Here is a 19,639-nt window from a genome sequence, read left to right on the forward strand (position 1 = left end):
GAAAGTGGGGAGAGCTACCCAACCCCTTGGGAGTTCTCATCACTAAGGCGGAAATACCTTGAGAGACCGTCTGCATTGGCGTTGTCCACTCCAGGCCGATGTTCCACCTGAAAGTCCATTCCCTGTAGGGAGATAGACCACCTCAACAACTTGGGATTCTCCCCCTTCATCTGCATCAGCCAACGAAGGGGTCTGTGGTCGGTCTGAACTAGGAAGTGCGAGCCAAACAGGTATGGCCGCAACTTCTTCAGAGCCCATACCACTGCAAAGGCTTCACGCTCTATTACACTCCACTTCTGTTCCCTGGGAAGTAGTCTCCGGGATAGGAAGACCACGGGTTGATCCAGACCCTCTTCATTGAGTTGCGATAACACTGCCCCAATGCCATGTTCTGATGCATCCGTCTGGACAATGAACTTCTTGGAAAAGTCTGGGGCCCTTAAGACCGGGGCCTCGCACATGGCTTTCTTCAGCTTGACGAAGGCCTGCTGACATGCCTCCGTCCAGACTACCCGTCGAGGTTGCTTCTTGGACGTAAGCTCCGTGAGGGGGGCTACGATGGTACCATAACCCTTCACGAAGCGGCGGTAGTATCCCGTGAGGCCCAGAAAAGCTCGGACCTCAGTCTGTGTCTTGGGGGGTTCCCAGGCCATGATGGCCTCGATCTTCGCCTGGAGGGGTTGCACCGCTCCCCTACCCACCAAGTGTCCAAGGTACACTACCGACCCCTGCCCGATCTGGCACTTGCTGGCCTTGATCGTCAATCCAGCTTGTCTCAGGGCCTGGAGAACAGCTTGCAGGTGACGCAAGTGATCCTCCCAGCTGTTACTGAAGACGGCTATGTCATCCAGATAAGCAGCAGAGAAACTCTCCATTCCGGTGAGGATCTGGTTTACCAGGCGCTGAAACGTGGCAGGTGCGTTCTTGAGCCCAAAGGGCATCACACAGAACTGGTAGTGGCCATTGGGCGTGGAGAAGGCTGACCTTTCCCTTGCTCCATCAGTCAAAGAGATCTGCCAGTACCCAGAAGTAAGGTCAAAGGTACTTAGATATTGGGCAGCTCCCAGCCGGTCAATCAATTCATCCGCCCTTGGGATCGGATAAGCATCAGTTTTGGTTACTGAATTCAGTCCCCGGTAGTCCACACAGAACCTCAGTCCCGGTTGGCCACCCGGTGGTGCGGCTTTTGGTACTAACACCACCGGACTGGACCAGGGGCTGCTAGAAGGTTCGATCACTCCTAGCTCCAGCATCTTAGTGACTTCACTGTTAATGCTGGCCTTCACCTTGTCTGACATCCGGTCGATCTTGGACTTCACAGGTGGGCTGTCTCCTGTGTCCACGTCATGGACGCACAGGTGAGTCCTACCCGGAACAAGGGAGAACAACGAAGAGTACTGTCCCAGGACCTGGCGGCAGTCCTCCTGCTGTTCAGGAGTTAGAGATGGGGAGAGAATCACTCCCTCCACCGACCCATCCTTCTCTTGAGACGCAAACAAATCGGGGAGAAGCTCGCTTTCCGCGTCCTCTGCTCCGTCAGTCACCATCATCAAAATGACTTCGGGCCTCTCGTGGTGGGGTTTGAGGCGGTTGGCATGCAGCACCCGTAGGGGCTGACGAGGGGTTTTAAGATCCACCAAGTAGGTAGCCTTACCCTTCTTCTCCAATACCTCAAAGGGTCCTGACCAGCGATCCTGGAGGGCGCTAAGCTCTCCTGGTTCGATCACCCACACCTTCTGGCCAGGCTCCAACTCCACCGGGTGAGCATTGTGGTCATACCACGCCTTCATTACTGCTTGGCTGGCTTCCAAGTTGTCAGAAGCTTGCTTCCACAACTTAGCCATTTGGCTCCGGAAGGCCAGCATGTAGCTCACCACATCCTGGGGAAGCTTCCTGGGAGTTCTTTCCCATCCGTCTCTCACCAGGTTGAGAGGTCCACGTACAGGGTGCCCATACAAAAGCTCGAAGGGGCTGAAGCCCACTCCCTTCTGTGGCACTTCCCTGTAGGAAAATAATAGACAGGGTAGGAGGACGTCCCATTTCCTCCGCAGGCTTTCAGGCAGACTTCTGATCATGCCTTTCAAGGTTTTGTTGAACCTCTCCACCAGACCATTGGTCTGGGGGTGGTAAGGAGTGGTGAACCGGTATGTCACTCCACACTCCTTCCACATCGCCCGCATGTACGCTGACATGAAGTTGGTCCCCCGGTCGGACACAACTTCCTTGGGAAAACCCACTCGGGTAAAGATTCCCATCAGGGCCCTAGCCACAATAGGTGCTGTAATGGTCCTCAGAGGTATTGCCTCTGGGTACCGTGTGGCATGATCCACCAGAACCAGGATAAACCTGTGAACAGCTGTAGTAGGCGGATCTAATGGACCCACAATGTCGATGCCCACCCTTTCAAAGGGGGTGCTAACGACAGGAAGTGGTTCCAGGGGAGCTTTCAGCTTCACCCCTGTTTTCCCACTGGCTTGGCAAGACACACATGTCCGGCAGTAGGTATCGGACGACACTTTCATTTGAGGCCAATAAAAGTGTGGGACAAGACGGGGGAAGGTCTTGTCTTGCCCCAGGTGTCCTGCCAATGGGATCTCGTGAGCCAACTCCAGAAGGAAGGCTCGATAACGTTGAGGAACTACCAAGGCTCGTGACGATCCATGTAGGGGTGCCTTGGGTTCACTGTAGAGGAGGCCATCCTCCCAGTAAACACTGTAGTTCCCTTCAACGTTCCCTGCTGCCTGGGCTTCGGCCTGTCGCCTCAGTCCCTCAAGGGTAGGGCACTCCTTCTGGCCCTGGCAGAATTCCTCCCTGGACGGGCCTCCCTCCACGTGCCACTCGGCCGGGATGGGTAGGTCCTCCAGTTCGGTGACATCCCCCACCGCAGACTCCTGGTCCACCACCTCCGGTGGCCTATCCGTCCTACGGGGTGCGGACGCCGAGGCAGGCTCCTCCTATCCTCGGTTCTTCCATTGACTGGCAGCTGGCTGGGCCTTTGTTCCAGGCTCCAGCCGAAACGAACTCCCTCTCCGGGTAGTCGCGGACCCTGTGCTCACACAGGCCCAGTCAGGTGTACCCAGCATCTCAGTATGAGTCCGGTATTCCACCTCCTTCCAAGCATTGTGCTCCATGTCATTCCCCAGCAGACAGTCAACTGGCACGGCAGGGCTTACGGCAACTCGAAGTGAACCTGCAACCCCCTCCCATTCAAATGGAACCTCGGCCACCGGATAGTGGCCGGTTCTGCCGTCAGCCATCGCGGCTGGGTGGAGTACATCGGGAATCACCTGCTCTGGAGACACCAGTTGGCTACGTACCATAGTCATACTGGCTCCTGTGTCTCTCAGAGCCTCCCCTCTTTGGCCGTTGATGGTGACCCACTGCCCATACTTTGCGGTATTTGCGGGCACCTGGATCTTAGGAACCATCTCCCGGTCTCCCAGGGACACTAAAGTGACACCTGCCCACTCCCTTCCCTTAATTAAAGGCATCTCCTCCCCGAGCACTACACTAGCTACTCCGGGGGCCTTTCCTCCAATGGGAGGGGGTGGTCGTTTTGGGCACTTCGCATCTCCCTTATAGTGTCCAACGCCACCGCACTCAAAGCAATGGACAACCCTTGGCTGCTGACTCTGGCCAGGATTAGGGTTTCTGGGTGGGTTAGCCCTAGGGGTGAATCCTGTTCCCTTACCTTGGAAATTATTTTGGGGGCCTTTGGAGAACTCCTTTTTCTTTTCCCCTCCCTCTTTCTTCTGGGGGGCGCCCTGTCCGGCCTTTTGAGTATCCCCTCCAGTCCCCCTTGTGGACACCCGGGTACTAGCCCAAATGTCCGCCTCCTCAGCAAGCTTCCGGGGATTGGTCAGCTTGCTATCCACCAGGTGTTGACGCAGTTCAGGGAAACATTTTTCGAGCAGGTGTTCCTTCAGTACTAAATCAAACAACCCCTCGTAGTTCCTCACTTCACTGCCCTGAATCCAACCCTCTAATGCCTTCTTTGCATAATCCAGGAAGTCCACCCAATTCTGTGTGCCCAGTTTGTGGCTACCCCGGAACTTCTGTCTGTATTTCTCGGGTGTTAGTCCAAACTTTCGTATGAGCGCCACTTTCATGGTGGGGTAGTGGGTCTGCTCATCCTGCTCTAGGGCCAATAATGCATCCCTACCAGCTGGAGGCATGTACCTGTACAATCCCCCTCCCCAGTACTTCTCTGGAACCCCATGGGCCCTTAATGAGACCTCATAGGCCGCTAGCCACTTGGCAATATCGTCGCCCACCCCATAGCTAGCCACTATGTCTTTCGGCAAATAGGGTTTGGGTTCCCTGGTGAACTCTCTTTCTTCGCTGCCACCATTAGGAACAGGGTGTGCCCTAACTCTTAGGATCTGAAGATCTATCTCTTTCAGCCTTAGCTCATGAGCCATCCTCTGTTCCTCCTTCTCTTTCTCCAGCCTTGCTAAGTCCCATGTGAGCTGTCTTTTCTCCCTCCGGTCTGTTAACTCCACTTCAGACAAGCCACCGCTAGAGGCACTGCTGCCCTTCCTAGAAAGTGTCCTGGGCCCCGCTAACAGGTTCCCCACCTCAGGTTGGTACAAACCAGCTCCCTCACTGTCGGGCTCTCTATCCCTGTCCTCCTCCTCAGCCTTGCTTTCTCGTCGTGCCTCCCCCCAAGCCCTTAAGCTGGTTTGGAGTGCACCCTTTTTTGCTCCTTGGGGACAATACACCCCCTCCCGCTGACAAAACTCCCTGAGTTGGGCCACAGTGTACGTTTCTAGGTCTTCTAGCACAAACTCCATTTTGCCCACTCAGGTCAGAGGACAGTTATTTGCAGAAGCTATGCAGGGGGGTACCTTTTATAATACCTCCTCCCACCACCTGAGTAAATTTGGAAAAAACAAAAACTCACAATTAGGAAGGCCGCTTTGAGAACTCCCTGTGTAGGCCTATGGACTACCCACAGTTATTGTCGAGTATACGTAGGCACAGCTCTATCCCACCACTGAACACCAATTAAGTTAGAAAACCCCACTCCCGCACCGGAAGGGTGGTGGTGGGTTCTCCCGACATGCACTGTGGTAGCTTGGCTCGAGTGGTCAGGGATCAGGCACCGTGCTAAGCATACGTCATACCCACACAATAACCATGCGTGCATCCGTTCCAAAAACGACACTACACCTTAAAAATTATACTGAAAATATATCTCTATCTTCTTTTCTCTTAGTTGCTGATTAAATAAATAATAATACAATCACAGTACACAAGGCTTTTCCTTAAAAAGTGCAGGTCAAATAAATAATAACACTTTACAGGTGCAATAAATAGGATCAGGTCAAATAAATACTGTGAGGCAATAAATACTGTGCAGGAATAAGTTAGCTCAGGACAATAAATACATCACAGGAATAACTTGGATAAATACAATAAATACAGTACCCTCAATAAATAATATCAGCCAACAATGACATTTGTAAAATCAGATCACATTTAAAATACTATGGGCTGATTTGGCCCAGTCACAGCTTGTGGTTAGGTGGATGGCCTGAGGGGTATACTCCCTGGCTTGGACAAGGCTGAGGCCTAAACTGAGGTAGATCAAGGGGGAATCTAGAGATCTGGCTCTCCCACACTACACAACCCCTCTGTATTAGTCTCAGCTCACCCCTGGCACAATCAAGCTGGTTCCAGCACCTCTCTAGCCTCTAGGATGGTCTCTTAGGGCTTCACAGGGCCTTAGGCGCCCTCTATTCCACTTACTGCCCTTTTTATGAAGTTCCGACGCCGCTGGAGTCGTGTCGACGCCGTGAGGCGGTTCCGGTTCGATGTCGGCGGCCTCGGCTCAATGACAGTTCTTGTCGACGCCGGGCTGCGGTTCCGGTTCGATGTCGGCGGCCTCGGTTCGACGTCTGCTCCGGTTCAATGACGTCGGGCAGTCTGGGCTCGATGTCGACTTCGGGCGGCTCCGGTTCAATGACGTCGGGCGGCCTTGGCTCGATGTCGACTTCCGGCGGCTCCGGAGTGCGATCTCCACTCCCGACCTCCGGTGCTCCTTTCTTCAGGTTCCGGCGACTCCGGAGTGCGACCTCCACTCCCGACCTCCGGCACGATTCTCTTCAGGTTCCGGCGACTCCGGAGTGCGATCTCCACTCCCGACCTCCGGCACGCTTCACCTCGGTCTCCGGCGACTCCGGAGGGCGGACTTCACTCCCCCGTCGACGCCGCACACTCGACCTCGGGTGACTTCCTCCTCGACCTCTGGAACTCTCCACGACCTCCGTCGGCGCCCTCTCTCGACCTCTGGCGGCTCCGGGTACGACGTCTGCTTTCCAGTCAGCGCCGCTTCTCCACCTCGGGCTCCAGGTCTCCAGGCTTCTCGACGTCGGACTTCAAGAAGTTACCAGTAACCAGGTCAGGAACTTGCTGCTCTTTACTTTTAAGGCCTGTTCCTGCTGTCCAGGTCCTTAAGATGGTTTTTCTTGCTTTCTCCCACACAGGGCTCCAGGCTGGGCTCAGTCAGTAGGGACTAGTATCAAGGGTGGGTTTATGGACCCCACTCCAGGCACAAGTTTCCACCCCTGCTGCCTCACTCCTTCCTTCTTCAGGTTTCTGCTGCTCTCTCTTCACCAGTCAGGTGCCAACTGCCAACTCCAACTGCCAACCTGGAGATGCCTTCCCAACATTCTAAACCTGCCTCACACTGTCACAGGGTTCTGGAATGTTCTGGAAGGTGCTGGTAGGTTCCAGTGATGTCACAGGTGACAATGGGTGGCCACCATTTTGTGCTCCAGGCCCTCAGACAGAAGTTCCAGGGGTAGATAAAATGGCTCCCTGAATCTGCATCAATACTAAAAAGTCTGGTGGTTCCCATAAAGGAAAAATACTAACAGGGTTTGAGGCAAAATTCGGACAAAATAAATAATGATGAGGAGGGACCACCCAAAGGGCTGACAGGTCTAACACGGACTTAGTCTAGTTTCTGACCACTGAGATCTAAAGTTGCCCTTTACATTTTAAACATATTTGGAAACTAGCCGCAAGTTATTAGAAACTCAATTGTGCCCGTTTGACTTAAGCTGATTTACTACTCATGCAACCGTCAACCTGTTGTAAACAAATTACCTGCAGGGGCATCCAGATCATTAGCTATCCTAAGAATTCATCAGCATACATTAAATAAAATGTGTCGCCGAATGAATAAATCATGTGAGCCAATGAAAGAATACATAATGTGATGGAGGGGACTGAATAGAACACTTAGGCACTCTGTATTCACTCAGTTGCACTGAAGGCATAAGAAGAAAATACTGCCTTCTAAGTATGTGAAATTCAAAAATCCTGGAAGTAGGTCCACACTGTATCCTGCACACTGAAACCTCCCAGACAAACCAATAAAATGAGGGCTGGCACAGAGCCTGTATCGGAGTTCTGTCTAAGTTCATCTAAAGCTGTTACAACCACTACCTCTTTGCAGGTTTAAAATGTTCCAATATTTAATTTGGATATAATTTTCTTGCTTTTTCAACATTTGGAATCTAATGTACTTCATGAGTAGATTCCAGCAGTATTTCAAAGATGTATGTATCTGAAATAAACAGGACGACGACTTTGGGTGCGTTGAGGTTTTGATTTGGCTGAATCTTCCTTTCTCTGGTCTTCTTTTTCAGATCTGACCAACATATTTGAGTCCTTCTTGCCCCAGCTGCTGGCTTACCCAAACCCCATAGATCCTCTTAATGGAGACGCTGCAGCGATGTACCTTCACCGACCAGAAGAATACAAACAAAAAATTAAAGGTATGGCATCAGAGTGTAATGTTACATTGCAGTGTGTTTATGCTGTTCAAAACAAAATTCCATCGCAACAGGAGAATGTCATAAAAAGTTGTTGTTGCTCGACAGTTGTGCTTGAGGGACTCCATAATCTTCCAGCAACAATGGAGGGAAGCGATAACATAGAGTGTATTGCTGTTCTTCTGGTCACATTTTGGACTCAGCATCCCACCGTTACACCAGGTCTCTTGGTGGAAACTTAAGTTTCATCATTTGACAACTGACAGTCCGCCACCACATTTTATGACAACGATCTTTTATCAGAGTTCTAAGGAAATCCAAGTTCGTAGAGGTGGTAGAGGTTCATCTTCTCCAAGTAGCTTTGTTGTTGCTGGTGTCTTTGTGCTTGTCAGTTTTGTAGCATTCCTGTTTGATGCTTTTACCTAGATCGTCATAGACTTCGTAGGCTGACCTCAACTAACCAAGTTATGGATTCACAGCAAGGGATCCGGCTGAGAAACTCAATTTTTAGAAATTCATGAAGTGTTTTAAATGTAGATTGCTGAAAAGGAGACTGACGTCATCTTTTAAATCCAAGCTGATTTGGTGTCTTGCAGTAAGGAAACTAGACCAAGCCACTATAAAAGGCAGTGTCCGCTCAATTCCAACATCAGAGTTATTTCAACCTCCCTCTTTTAACCTCGTGCTGCATCTACTATTTAAACAGAGGTTTCATATTTTGATTTTTTTTCTTGTTTGTATTGTCCTTAGCAAGCAGCCAGCGCCTTGGTGTGATCGAATGTCAGTCTCCAAAAGAGTGGACCCAAGTTTAGATCAGAAGCCCACGGCTAGCACTATTGAAGGTCAGGGTGCCAAATACCAAGTCTGCATAGTCATGCCCCCTTCAGGCACCACCATACACTCCCTGCCCCTTCATTTCACTTTTTTTTTTTTTTCATCTCTACTTTTTTATTTTGACATGGTTTTCCGTCTCTTTCTCCTGCTTTCCCACTTTTCTGTCTTTGTTTTTGTCTGGTTCAAAGTCTGAAAACGAAAATATCCGTCCCAAAAAGAAGTACAGCGTGTCCCCCACCTGCAACCACCAGCTAAAATTAAGCACTGAATGGAAGTATATGAAGACTGTGCAGTTAGTTTTTTGCAGGGAAACGTTTTTGTAAAATGTAGGCTTTTAACCCTGGTATTATACAGCATGACCTTTCTTATTAGGCCTTAGCCAAGACCTTTTGATTTTATTAAAATATGTATAATATGCTTACAGGGCTTTTAGCCGGCTCTCTGCATCCATCTTTTATTGTCATTCACGTTTTTTTTCAGCCCAGTGCAGCACATGGCATGGGGCAGTGGCTCAGCCCAATTCAGCCTTTGCTTGTCTTCATTGTGAGTGATGGCTTTCGGCCCTTTAACAGGGAGCACACCCACACCCAAAGTAGTTCCTTTAGTGCCAGGAACTTCAATGGAAATGTATATGTTTGAGACCAAAAATGTATTTTTAGTTTTAGACCCTTTTTTTAGATTGACTCGGGCCAGGCAGGTTACTAACAAAGTTTAGCAATAACCATAATAAAACGAACATTGACAAAGCCAAAGGCTGGCTGTAAACACCAGACCAATTTGTTTGCCTGGTGTTAGCCTAGACCTTTTGACTTTTCTAAATCGTACATTTAAAATACTAGTAGTGGCCTTCAGCCTGTGTTCTTCATCCATTGGTTTTTGTCATTCCATTTTTCTTTCGCCCACTGCAGCATACAGCATGGGACAGTGGGCCAGCACACTTCAGACATTGGCTAAGTTTTCTCTAAATGACTGTTCTTCTACAGAGCAGTTCCCTTCAGTACCTGGAACTACTATGGCAAAAAGTGTTTTGTGAGGCAACACTTTTTTTAATTTTTTTTTTTTTTTTTTTTAACTTTTAGCCATTGGCCATTTTTTTATATAGGCATGGGTCTGGCAGCTCTTCAACATAAGGTTCTCAAAAACGACGACAAACAAATCAAAGGTTGACAAAGCCAAGGGTTTGGCACCCAGTGTGAGGCCTATCTGCTTTGCCAATGCTTGTTCATTTCATTGTTACAGGTAAGGAAGACTTCCTTTCCACTGCTGTTCCAATCTTAGTTAGAAGTGGTGTTGTGAGGTGCATACTATTGAAGGTAGGGATCTGCCTCAACAGTTGGATGATGGCCGTTCTGTTCCATTGTCGGGCTCTGTGTCATACCCAATGTATAAGCTGCTCCTTTTGTCTTAACCAGCAAAGAAAAAGGAGCAGAATTGGTGCCTTTGTATTTCCTTGTCCTAGACGAGTACTGTTCTAGCTCGTTTGTCATGTTAGCATGCCAGGGCTCTGGGAAACTTTAAAGATGGATAATGGGGGCACATATGGAATAAGACTTGAGCAACATGATGGATCAGAACAATATTTAGCAACATTGTCTTAGAGGTTTCATTAATACTCCACTCAAGTGCACAAAATCATGAGTGAAAAATTGGAGACTAAGGTGTCAGTCAATTGGGCAGATCTGATGTGAAAGTCAGTTTGTCCTATTCTGGGCATTAATTATGTTATCAACCACCTTTTCAGCTAAACTCTGCACCTGTTTAGCTGAACTCGGCCCATTTCATTAGCTTGTTGTTGATCACATAGATTGTGAAAGAAACACAATCAAACATGTTGCATAAATAATGGTGAAATGACCCCATGTGCAACCTGCTTTGGATGTCCATTTTAACATGTTTCGTGTGTAATGTGTTTTTTTTTGCAGAGTACATCCAGAAATATGCAACAGAGGAAGCACTGAAAGAACAAGAGGAGGGCACTGGGGACAGTTCATCAGAAAGTTCCATGTCTGACTTTTCGGAGGACGAGGCGCAGGATATGGAATTGTAGTAGAAGCAACCTGCTTTTCAGAAAAAAAAGACTTTTCCTAACCATGAGAAGCAGACTATAATATTCATATTTAAACAAAGCAATTTTTTATTACTAAACAAGGTTTTTATGAATAATAGCATTGAAGTATGTATGTATACAGACACCTGTGTATACATATATATGTATTTCACACTTAGATCCTGATTTCTTGGTCATTTTCCTGCCCGGCGTGCATTGCGTTTTCCCACATTCCACTTTGGTAGCTGTGTGCAACATTGCATGCAATTGTCAGTCCATGTAGGCCAAGCCCTACTCCTGTTCGACTGAGACTTCGCCAACTTAAAGAAGCAAGACCCATACACCAAATACTATCGTGCCCCCAGTGCTGATGATAGGTAGACTCTGAGGGTGTGGGTCACTGCCCTCTCCACAGGCTCTCCCAAAGAAACCTACCCGGATGCTAACGTGGAATGTTCTGCAGTCTCAGGCTAAAATCCCAGTCTTATTTGGATTCTGAATGAAGCCAGCTTCTGCTATAATCCAGGAAAGGAAATAGTGCTCCTTCTGAGTTTGAGGATATTCTCTTTATGACTTGGAGTAATTGCGAAATATTGCCACCTAAAAAGGAAAAAACTGGAAATGCAGAGCAGTTTGGAGCATTAATGTTAGCCATAAAAGACACTTTATCCGGATTCTAAGTACACTTTTTTATGTGGAGTCCGCCCCTCAGCCTGTGGGGGCCCTGCTACCACCAGTGTATTTGTCTTTGTGCCCCTTTGAATGCAGTCATCTGAACAGAACTCATTTTGCGTTGAGATTGTGTGGGCCGTTCCTATTTTTTTTTACGCCAACAGTAACTGTTTTTCATGCTGTAAATTCCTTTAAAAGGGTGTACACACGCACATACGAGGTCAATATTTACTGCTTTGATTTCTTTCTGGTTTTATATAGTGATTTAAACGTTCTGCCTCAGTGCCCTAGGGGTTTAAAACTCAATTCTTTTGTGTGTGGTTTAAAACTTACACCAAGTGGAACCATCTATGTAACGCATGATCTTGAATCTTCCATCTTCCGACTCTTGATGGGGGGGTAACCCAGCCAGGCCTTTAATTTTCATATTTCCTTCCGTCAGAAGTTATTTTCAGCTTGGTTATTGTCTGAAAGGGTGTGAAATACGCGAATGCAACTCAATGCCATTTTGTTTTCGTTTTAATGAAGATTGGACCCTTAAAACCAAGTTTATTTCAAGTATTACCCAAAGTGAAAAATGAAAGTCTTATTTTGGCACCGGTGGGATCCAGATGTTTTTTTTAAATTTATTTATTTTCTTCCCATGCCTGGTTTGCAGGAAGCAACTAGGCATTTAAGTTAAACAATTCAGTTATCTAGTAACCTGAGAACCGATCCTTCTATTGTGGAGAGAAAGCATAGCCAGGTACATGTGTTTATTAGTCCTCCCTTTTAGTAGGGTATTGCTGTGGTCTGTGTTGATGTTTGGATATAAGTTTGTAATGGGGAAAATGGAAATGAAGAGAGGGGGTCACACAAGCTCAACACTCGTGTACCCGCTCCAGGTTCAGATTTAACAGGGTTTTGATGCCGGTGCTGGTTCTGTTGAAGGTAGATTCACCTGTTGTTGGAGTGCACCCGTACATTCTCCCATGGAAGCGTATTCCTAAGCTTGAGGTGATTCACCATAAAGCACAACTATGACCTTAGACCCCCCCTCTATTCAAATAAGCGTACTTCATGACATTAAGCCCTATAAGTATAGAGACCAGCAGAGGTGATTTTCTTAAAGCAGATTCTATTGATGGCCTGCAGACTTTGATATTGGTGCAGCCAGGTTGAAATCTGTGTTTTTAATGTTGGCAATTTTTTTTTTTTTTTTTCTCTGATGCTTCTGGTAGCGGTCTACCCCGATAAAGCCCCATATTTAGTTTTACCTATTGGGCATTGAGCAAAACCCACTGTGCAGGCCACTGACTCGTGAATGTCATTGTCTCCTTCATGGTCAGCTATTTTAAGTCTTCAATTTTTGTCCTCCACAATCCTACCCACACTTTCCTCACACCCAACCCATAAAACTCTTTCCCCATCATTGCAATTTTTTTTTTTTTTTTTTTTTAGGGAAATTTAAATAATGCTTGTATCAAGAACTGAAATTGACGCAGCAAGGTCGGAGATATAATTCTCTTATTTGAATCTTTGGAGCACAATCCTTTTTTGTTTCCTTTGGAAAGGTGTACAAAATACAACTTTAGCATGATTATTTTCCTAAATAAAAACATATAAAGATGTTACCTTATTTTATGTTCACTAATGGCATGACGCATAGGTTTTTTTGGGAGGGCAGGGGGTGGAGGGATTAGGAGAGCAGTTAAATGGGGCTGTGGTCCGTGATCGTGCTGAAGTCTTTAGCAGTTGTGGCGTTTGTGGGAAGGATCGTAATAACTGTGTATCATGTTAGGATCACTTAAACTTTCAACTAGTATGTGTTGGGATACTGGGGATGCGGGGCACAAGGGTGGATGCGGGCACCGTCATGGGCATGCTACCCAACTGCTGAACTGGCAGCTTGCTTGTGCTGTTACCATAGGTGCTATTTAGGGGTGGGCATATATACACTGGGTGGTAATATTCAGTTAAATGAAAATATATATATTTTTGTTATATTAGGGGAAAAAGTGTGAACATATTAACTTTTTACATTTTTTATAGTTTTTTGAGAAAATCTGATTTCCTCCTGTGTTGGGGCTCTTAAAGTCTTGAATTCGGGGACTTCTGTCCTCATTCCCTGGCGTTTGTTGTGCAATGTTTTCATTTAACATTTCCCCCCGTATTATTGTAGCACTTCTACTTGGATGGGGTGTGAGGAGTGGTGGTTAGTCTGATTGTCCAACTCCTGTTACTGAAGGTAGACTTAAACCAGTTATTCACCCCCATCCTCCCTTGACTCTACTCTGACTTCTTTTGTACGTTATCCAACGTGAATTGTTGCTCTACGTCATGTCTCCCAAGTATTCGGTTGTCTATTTCCTCCGAACACCCGAAGCATGTGCAGTGAGGCACTTCCAATTAATCTGGTGATGTGACAGCTATGTTAACATGACTTTCATAATGTGCTGCTTATTATGGTTGAGTGGTGATATTGGCACCCTTACTTAATTACAAATCAGCCATTGATAGAGTGCACGTTAAGAACGATTGATGCATACCAAAGTGTACGACCATCTTTTCAGCGTTGCTTTTGCTTGATTCTTGTTTGCTTGTCTTTTATGTCTATTGTTCCCCCTCAGTTTTTATGCATTGGAAAGACAAATGTTGCTACTGCATAATAGACTGCAACTGCATAACTCAGTAGGTTTCTGAGAAAACTGAATTTCACTGACATCCCAAAGGTCTGATCATCTCCTAGATCTTCATGCTGTGCATATCCTCTGCCTTTGGAGAGCTCAATCTCCACATTACAGTTTGTTTTTACCCTTTTGAAAGGTCTATTGGCTTTTAAATTAACAATGGTATTCCGAGCTACTGTGGCCTAAATGCTATGTTTGGTGAACCTTTAAATGTGATGGGAGAGAAGAGCATTTTTTTTTTGCTTCAAGAACCACATTTATGTAACTGATCTTTCGGAAAGCAGAGTATGCCAAGCACCACCGTAAGGGCTCCCTAGCATCACATTTGTCAGTGTTTTGAATTCTCCTCTGTTCTTGTAGTTCTTACTCGGTCTCTCTTCCTGTGCACATGAGTTTTTGCGGTTTACCAATTGCACCGTGAGAATTGAACATGTGCTTATAGGACTTCCCTCTGGGCACATAAAATGTATGTACATCTTGCAAAACCACATGATAGTTCCTCTTAACACCAAGATTTCTGTATCTTTGTTTGTGTCGTGTGCTATGTTATTTCCTACCTCAATGGCTATTTTTTGTCAATTTACTTTACTTAAGATTTTCTTAGGTTTTGCTGCCTGAGCAGGATGTGTACTTGACTGCTAGTGGTTTCACTCGACAGGTGCTCTGGAGGCTGAAATCCTCCCAACCGAGTTCAACCTGTAGATATTTCCATGCTATTTCCTGTTGTGGAACTGGGGAAAGCTTGGCTCTTGAATATGCAGGCATCCTGGGAGAAAGTGATTCCAAATGTATCCATTAACATTTGTAGGTATTACTTCCTAAAAATAGATTCATGAAGCATAACAAACTTCAAACTGACAACTAGCACCTAAATAAAACAAGAGAGAAAAGGGAAAAGCAAACTGCACAAACCTCCCTTTCATATCCACTGCACCTTTTTCATCATCCTATTCACCCCCATGAGAGTGTTTATATAAAAAAATGTATTTACAAAGAAATGAGTTATTTATTTTTGTTGGTAAAATTAAATGAAGTAAATGACCTTATGAATACGCATCTTGGTTTAAATGACAGATTTGCAATCACAGCACAGATTACACGAGGCACCCAAGGATGATCTAGTTTTATTTTTACCTTATTTTCCTTTTTGCGCTTGTTTTACTAGTGACTTTGGAATCTGCATCTAGTTCACGCATCGCTTTCTGAAGCATTTAGCCTAATTTTGTCGATTTTTAGCAGAGATTTTGAAGTAAATTGAGAGCATTAGAACCAAAGGGGAAAAACCTGCCTCCTTGGATTGTCACAGCTGTGTAGTTTGAACTGCAAAATGATCACATGTAATCACATGACTATGGTTGGGCTGGGGTTATTTGGTAGAGAATGTGTTTTTTGCTTACCCTCTTTGTTGTGTAATAAAAATCCAACATAATCATTGGGATCTTCTCGTGTCCCAATCAGGGGTTGCTCTTCTCAAGAATCCCAGTAAGCATGATCTTTTCCGTTTACGTTAAGGAAGCAGTGTTTGGAATATTGATGTTAAATGTTTGCCTGTTATTCTCCCCACAGGTTCTGAACATCGTTCTGTGCCCTGATGCAATGTTGTGGATCCAGAGTCAGTTTTTCTGCAAAGAAAGTCTACCTGGCTAGTGATCCTACAGCAGAGTATAGTGCTTGCACCTTCATATGTATATGATGACATTATTCCCCTACAGTGGAAACTGTCCTCTTTATTCCCTTTGACTCACTGGACAACAAACTCCTCCAGCTTTGGATCACCTAAGTTAGCTCAATCTCTTTTGATCATTGGCTCCATTTTCCAAGCATACCATGTGCAACTAAGTATTTTCTTTGTGCACGTTCACTCAGGTACAAGGGCTTTATCCTTCCAAATAAGATTGCCCTAAATCCAGATCAGGGCTGGTTGTTTTTTAAACTTTCAAACATGTCCACGAGAATGGTTGCGCAAGTTTATCCAGACAGGAGAGAGCATCAAACTCTTGTGCTGAGAGTCTCTGGTGATGAAATACAGCTAGCATTGTTCTTTTTTTTTTTTTTTTTTTTTTTCTACTACCTTTGCCCAAATGTGTTATTTGAAGCACGGCTCCTTACGACAGCTTCTGCAGTTCAAATGACTCCATTCTACTGTCCATCGCACTGTTGACCTTGGGAATATTGAAGTCTGGCGATGGTTAAAGTACAGTCTACCCCTTGGAAGCTAAGACAAGGCCACACAAGTGTCCTCCAAAAACACAGTAATGATGCGATTCCCTAAGCTCCTTTTTAAATTTTTTGCAGGCCAGTGTGGAATAGAACTATTGTGGTACATCTTTGGACTGTAGCTCGTGAAACCTTTTCTCTTTGAAGTGATATTCAGCAGTAATCTAAAAAGATATTTCTATTGGCGAATTACCCATAAACAATTATGGTAAACATTGACTCCTTCTGTAATTCTGAGAACTTTAACCTGAGTTCTCTAATATCTTCTTCTCGGAGTTATTTAATATCAGGAAGCTGGTCTCCAAACTAAAGTCTCAAATGCAGACCAATTGTTCTCTTCGAGCAGCTGTAAATGCACATTCCATATTTTAGAGAGTAGCTTGACTTGTTGATTTGTACAAATAAAAGGTTCTGTGAAATTTGTTTAATTGGATAATTGCCAGCTCCTTTGGTGAGTAATAATAGTTGAGTAGTAGGAATGTTGAAGGCCCCAGGCTTGGAGAGGAGAAAGAAAACAGTCTTTCTTCCATTGAGCCCTTACCAGGAGCATTATGCTAGGTGAGGGCTTGAGGTAGGTCAATCCCTCCTGGCCTCCTGATATGGTTGATCTAACTTCTCACACATCAATCAAATGTCTTCCTTCTTAGTGCTAAACTTTAGGCTGTGATGTCAAGGTTTGGAACTGCCACTGATATGTTTGTACTTTTAAAGAAGAGCAGTTTTTCAGTATAAATTGGCTCAATTCTCGTGCTTGCCGTTATCCTGCCATTTAATGGTGGGATCTTGAATTGCCCAAGAACTTTTTGCAGAATAACATTCAGTGTTCTGGCTGTAGCGTATTTTTGACCTTTTTTTTAGGTCGACCAGAAACACCTAGTGCATGTCAGTTCTATTCAATATTATTTCTTTTGCCATTAACTCACCTTGGGAACCAAGAATGTAGGGTGAGGGGAATGGGCCTCAAGTCTGAAATTGATCCACTTTCCCACCAGTGCTTGTTACTGCTAGCTCTGGGTTATTTTCTTCTTTAAATAGTAATCAGTCAACTCTTGAGTGTGTATTTGCAAGACTGAAAATGTTTCTGGAATCCTCCTTGATAAAGTTATTTAGCAGCCTGGTTACAAACCTCTTTCGGTTTTTGCCTTATGCAAAGGGAAGGGTTTCTAAGTTAATGCTATGATCTCATCCAATAGATGAACCCAAATAAAGTGCAGTGGAAACCCCTCATTGTTTAGTTTAACTATTGCATTTGAGGGTAAAGGCTGAAGGTGTATTATTAGGGATGTGAATGTCTGACATTGTAACAGATTATTGCAGTAGACAGCAATGCCAGTTGTCTGTATATTCATCTGTGGTCTCCCGATGCGACTTGGGCAACCTCACTTGCCTTCTGCATGCTCCAGTACCAGGATGCCAGCTCAGAGCGCGAGTTTTGCTCATGCACTTCTACCTTTATCTTAAACTCCGACGCATGTACTGGTCGATAATCTGTTTATAGCATGCTTAAACGTTTGTGTATGGGGCAGCAATACCATAAGCAGCTTCAATGACTTAATATAGGCTCTCAGATACGATCACAGTTGGTGGTCCTGTGCTTACCATCCAAGTAAGTATGCTTTTTGTCAGATGATGGTATCTAGAATGGGCATGTGAAATGTAAATAGCTGGGTTTTCTTTTTGGACACTAGCCATTGTTTACTTTATTGTGTTTTGAAGCCCATGCAAGTTGTGTTCCATAAACTGACTTGGTTGACAATCTTTGCTAGTACTCTGCTGGTGTTTGAGATCAGAAGATCCAGAGTTTGAGTAGAAACTGTAGCTTCCCTCTTATTGTATAACATAAAGTTTTTGGTTATGAGGGCTTTGATATGTTGTGTTTTAGGGTTTGTTAAATATTCTAGACTTGTGAGCTTAGTAGTTTACACTAATGGATGACGTTTTGATTGTTTACTGCCCTACTTGATGGTGATTGATTTAGTACCAGGCCTTTTTTCAATAATCACTGCCCCCCTCCATACAAAATGTTTGTATGATCCTCCCAGCGTAACAATAAGTGTGATCATTCTAACCCAGCTGTGCCTTGTAATAGTCACTGCTTGATGTGCAGGCAGGGTAGCCACTGACTTCACAAACACCCATTAACAGCTTCACGAGCTTAATGGAAACAGTTGAATGTTTGCCATGTACCATTTTGGATGTGATGGTTAAACTGCTATGTATTCTGCCTGGCATGTTAGCATTTTATTTCTTGACCATATTCTCATCCTTCCACTTAAAACAATGTCACCCTATCACCTTACTCCTGCTTTAAATGACATCAGAGAACACATTTGTGGAACTTCTGAAGCATTGGCTGTTCATTTTTTGTCATTTTTTATTTTAAAGTAAGGAAGAAGCAGATGATTTGACTCCTACTCCAGTCGCTGTTATTGTTCTGCTTCCTATTGCAAATTATATTACATCCTAAGGGTAGCCTGTTCCTGTGAAGTACTTTCACTGTTTTAACTGATGCGGATTCGGATTGGCCTGTAGCTAGAGTGCAGACAATAGCATCTCACTTGGAACTTGAGTTGGATGCCTACTCTCAGAGTTCATGCATTTGGGAAGTGTTCCTTTGCAAACTTGTGTTGTCTGGCAGTGGACCAGACAGCACATCAGCCTTTCTATGAGCACCTGGATGCGCTTATGATCTTCCGTTGGGGGTAGGATCCTAGTACCAACTTTTGTTTCTGTATTTCTTCATCTGAAATTCAAGCCTTGCATGATGAGAGCTCTTTAAGAAATCATTGCAGGATTCGCAAGAGGAACGTGTATCAGCACATTGGTATTGCAAGATCACAATGTTGCTTTGCAGTTTAGACCTGTACAATTATAATAGTGCTCACACGTAACTGGTGAGACCATGTTTTCACAAGAATCATCCATTTTCCTAAATTTAACATTTTGCAGAAACCAATGAGAAGCTGATTTGTTACGGTATTAGGGTGATACTGTTAAGGACAGCATGGTTGTTGTATGAGCACTGCGGGTAATCGCATGTGCAGTTTCTTGAATTACATCACGTTACAGGTCAAGCCTTACTCAAGGGTAACCATCCAGTTGTACACCAACAAGATATTGTATATGGTTAAACTCGATTTCCTTTGCAAAGCCTAAATTATATATCCAGATGATCCCCGAAGAACTTCCTTTATCTTCTCGAATATAGTACTTTTCCACAAGCTTGGCGTGAAAGTGAATTTGCGAGACAGCTTCTTGTTTGAGTAGAAGATGGGATAAACTTGGCTGCTTTTGGAGTTTTGTGGATGTGATTGTACAAGCCTTACTATGGGATAACCAACCTGGCTGCAGATTGCAAAGTGACTTATGGAATTGAAAATAAAGGTCTAAGTGGACATGTGCACACCATACAGACC

The 19,639-nt window shown here is 45.1% G+C and overlaps 1 protein-coding gene across 1 annotated transcript in view; it reads left to right on the forward strand.

The window, feature by feature from the left end:
* Positions 1-12,950, forward strand: part of UBE2H (ubiquitin conjugating enzyme E2 H) — a 310,921-nt gene extending 297,971 nt beyond the window's left edge. Inside the window, exons 6-7 of the mRNA XM_085653629.1 lie at positions 7,659-7,787; positions 10,541-12,950. Coding sequence (XP_085509755.1) covers positions 7,659-7,787; positions 10,541-10,665 — 254 coding nt within the window. The 3' untranslated portion in view covers positions 10,666-12,950. The remainder of the gene's footprint in view (positions 1-7,658; positions 7,788-10,540) is intronic.
* Positions 12,951-19,639: the final 6,689 nt, after the last annotated feature.

Source organism: Triturus cristatus, chromosome 4_1 (genome assembly GCF_964204655.1).
Source record: "Triturus cristatus chromosome 4_1, aTriCri1.1, whole genome shotgun sequence".
NCBI classification, from domain to species: domain Eukaryota; kingdom Metazoa; phylum Chordata; class Amphibia; order Caudata; family Salamandridae; genus Triturus; species Triturus cristatus.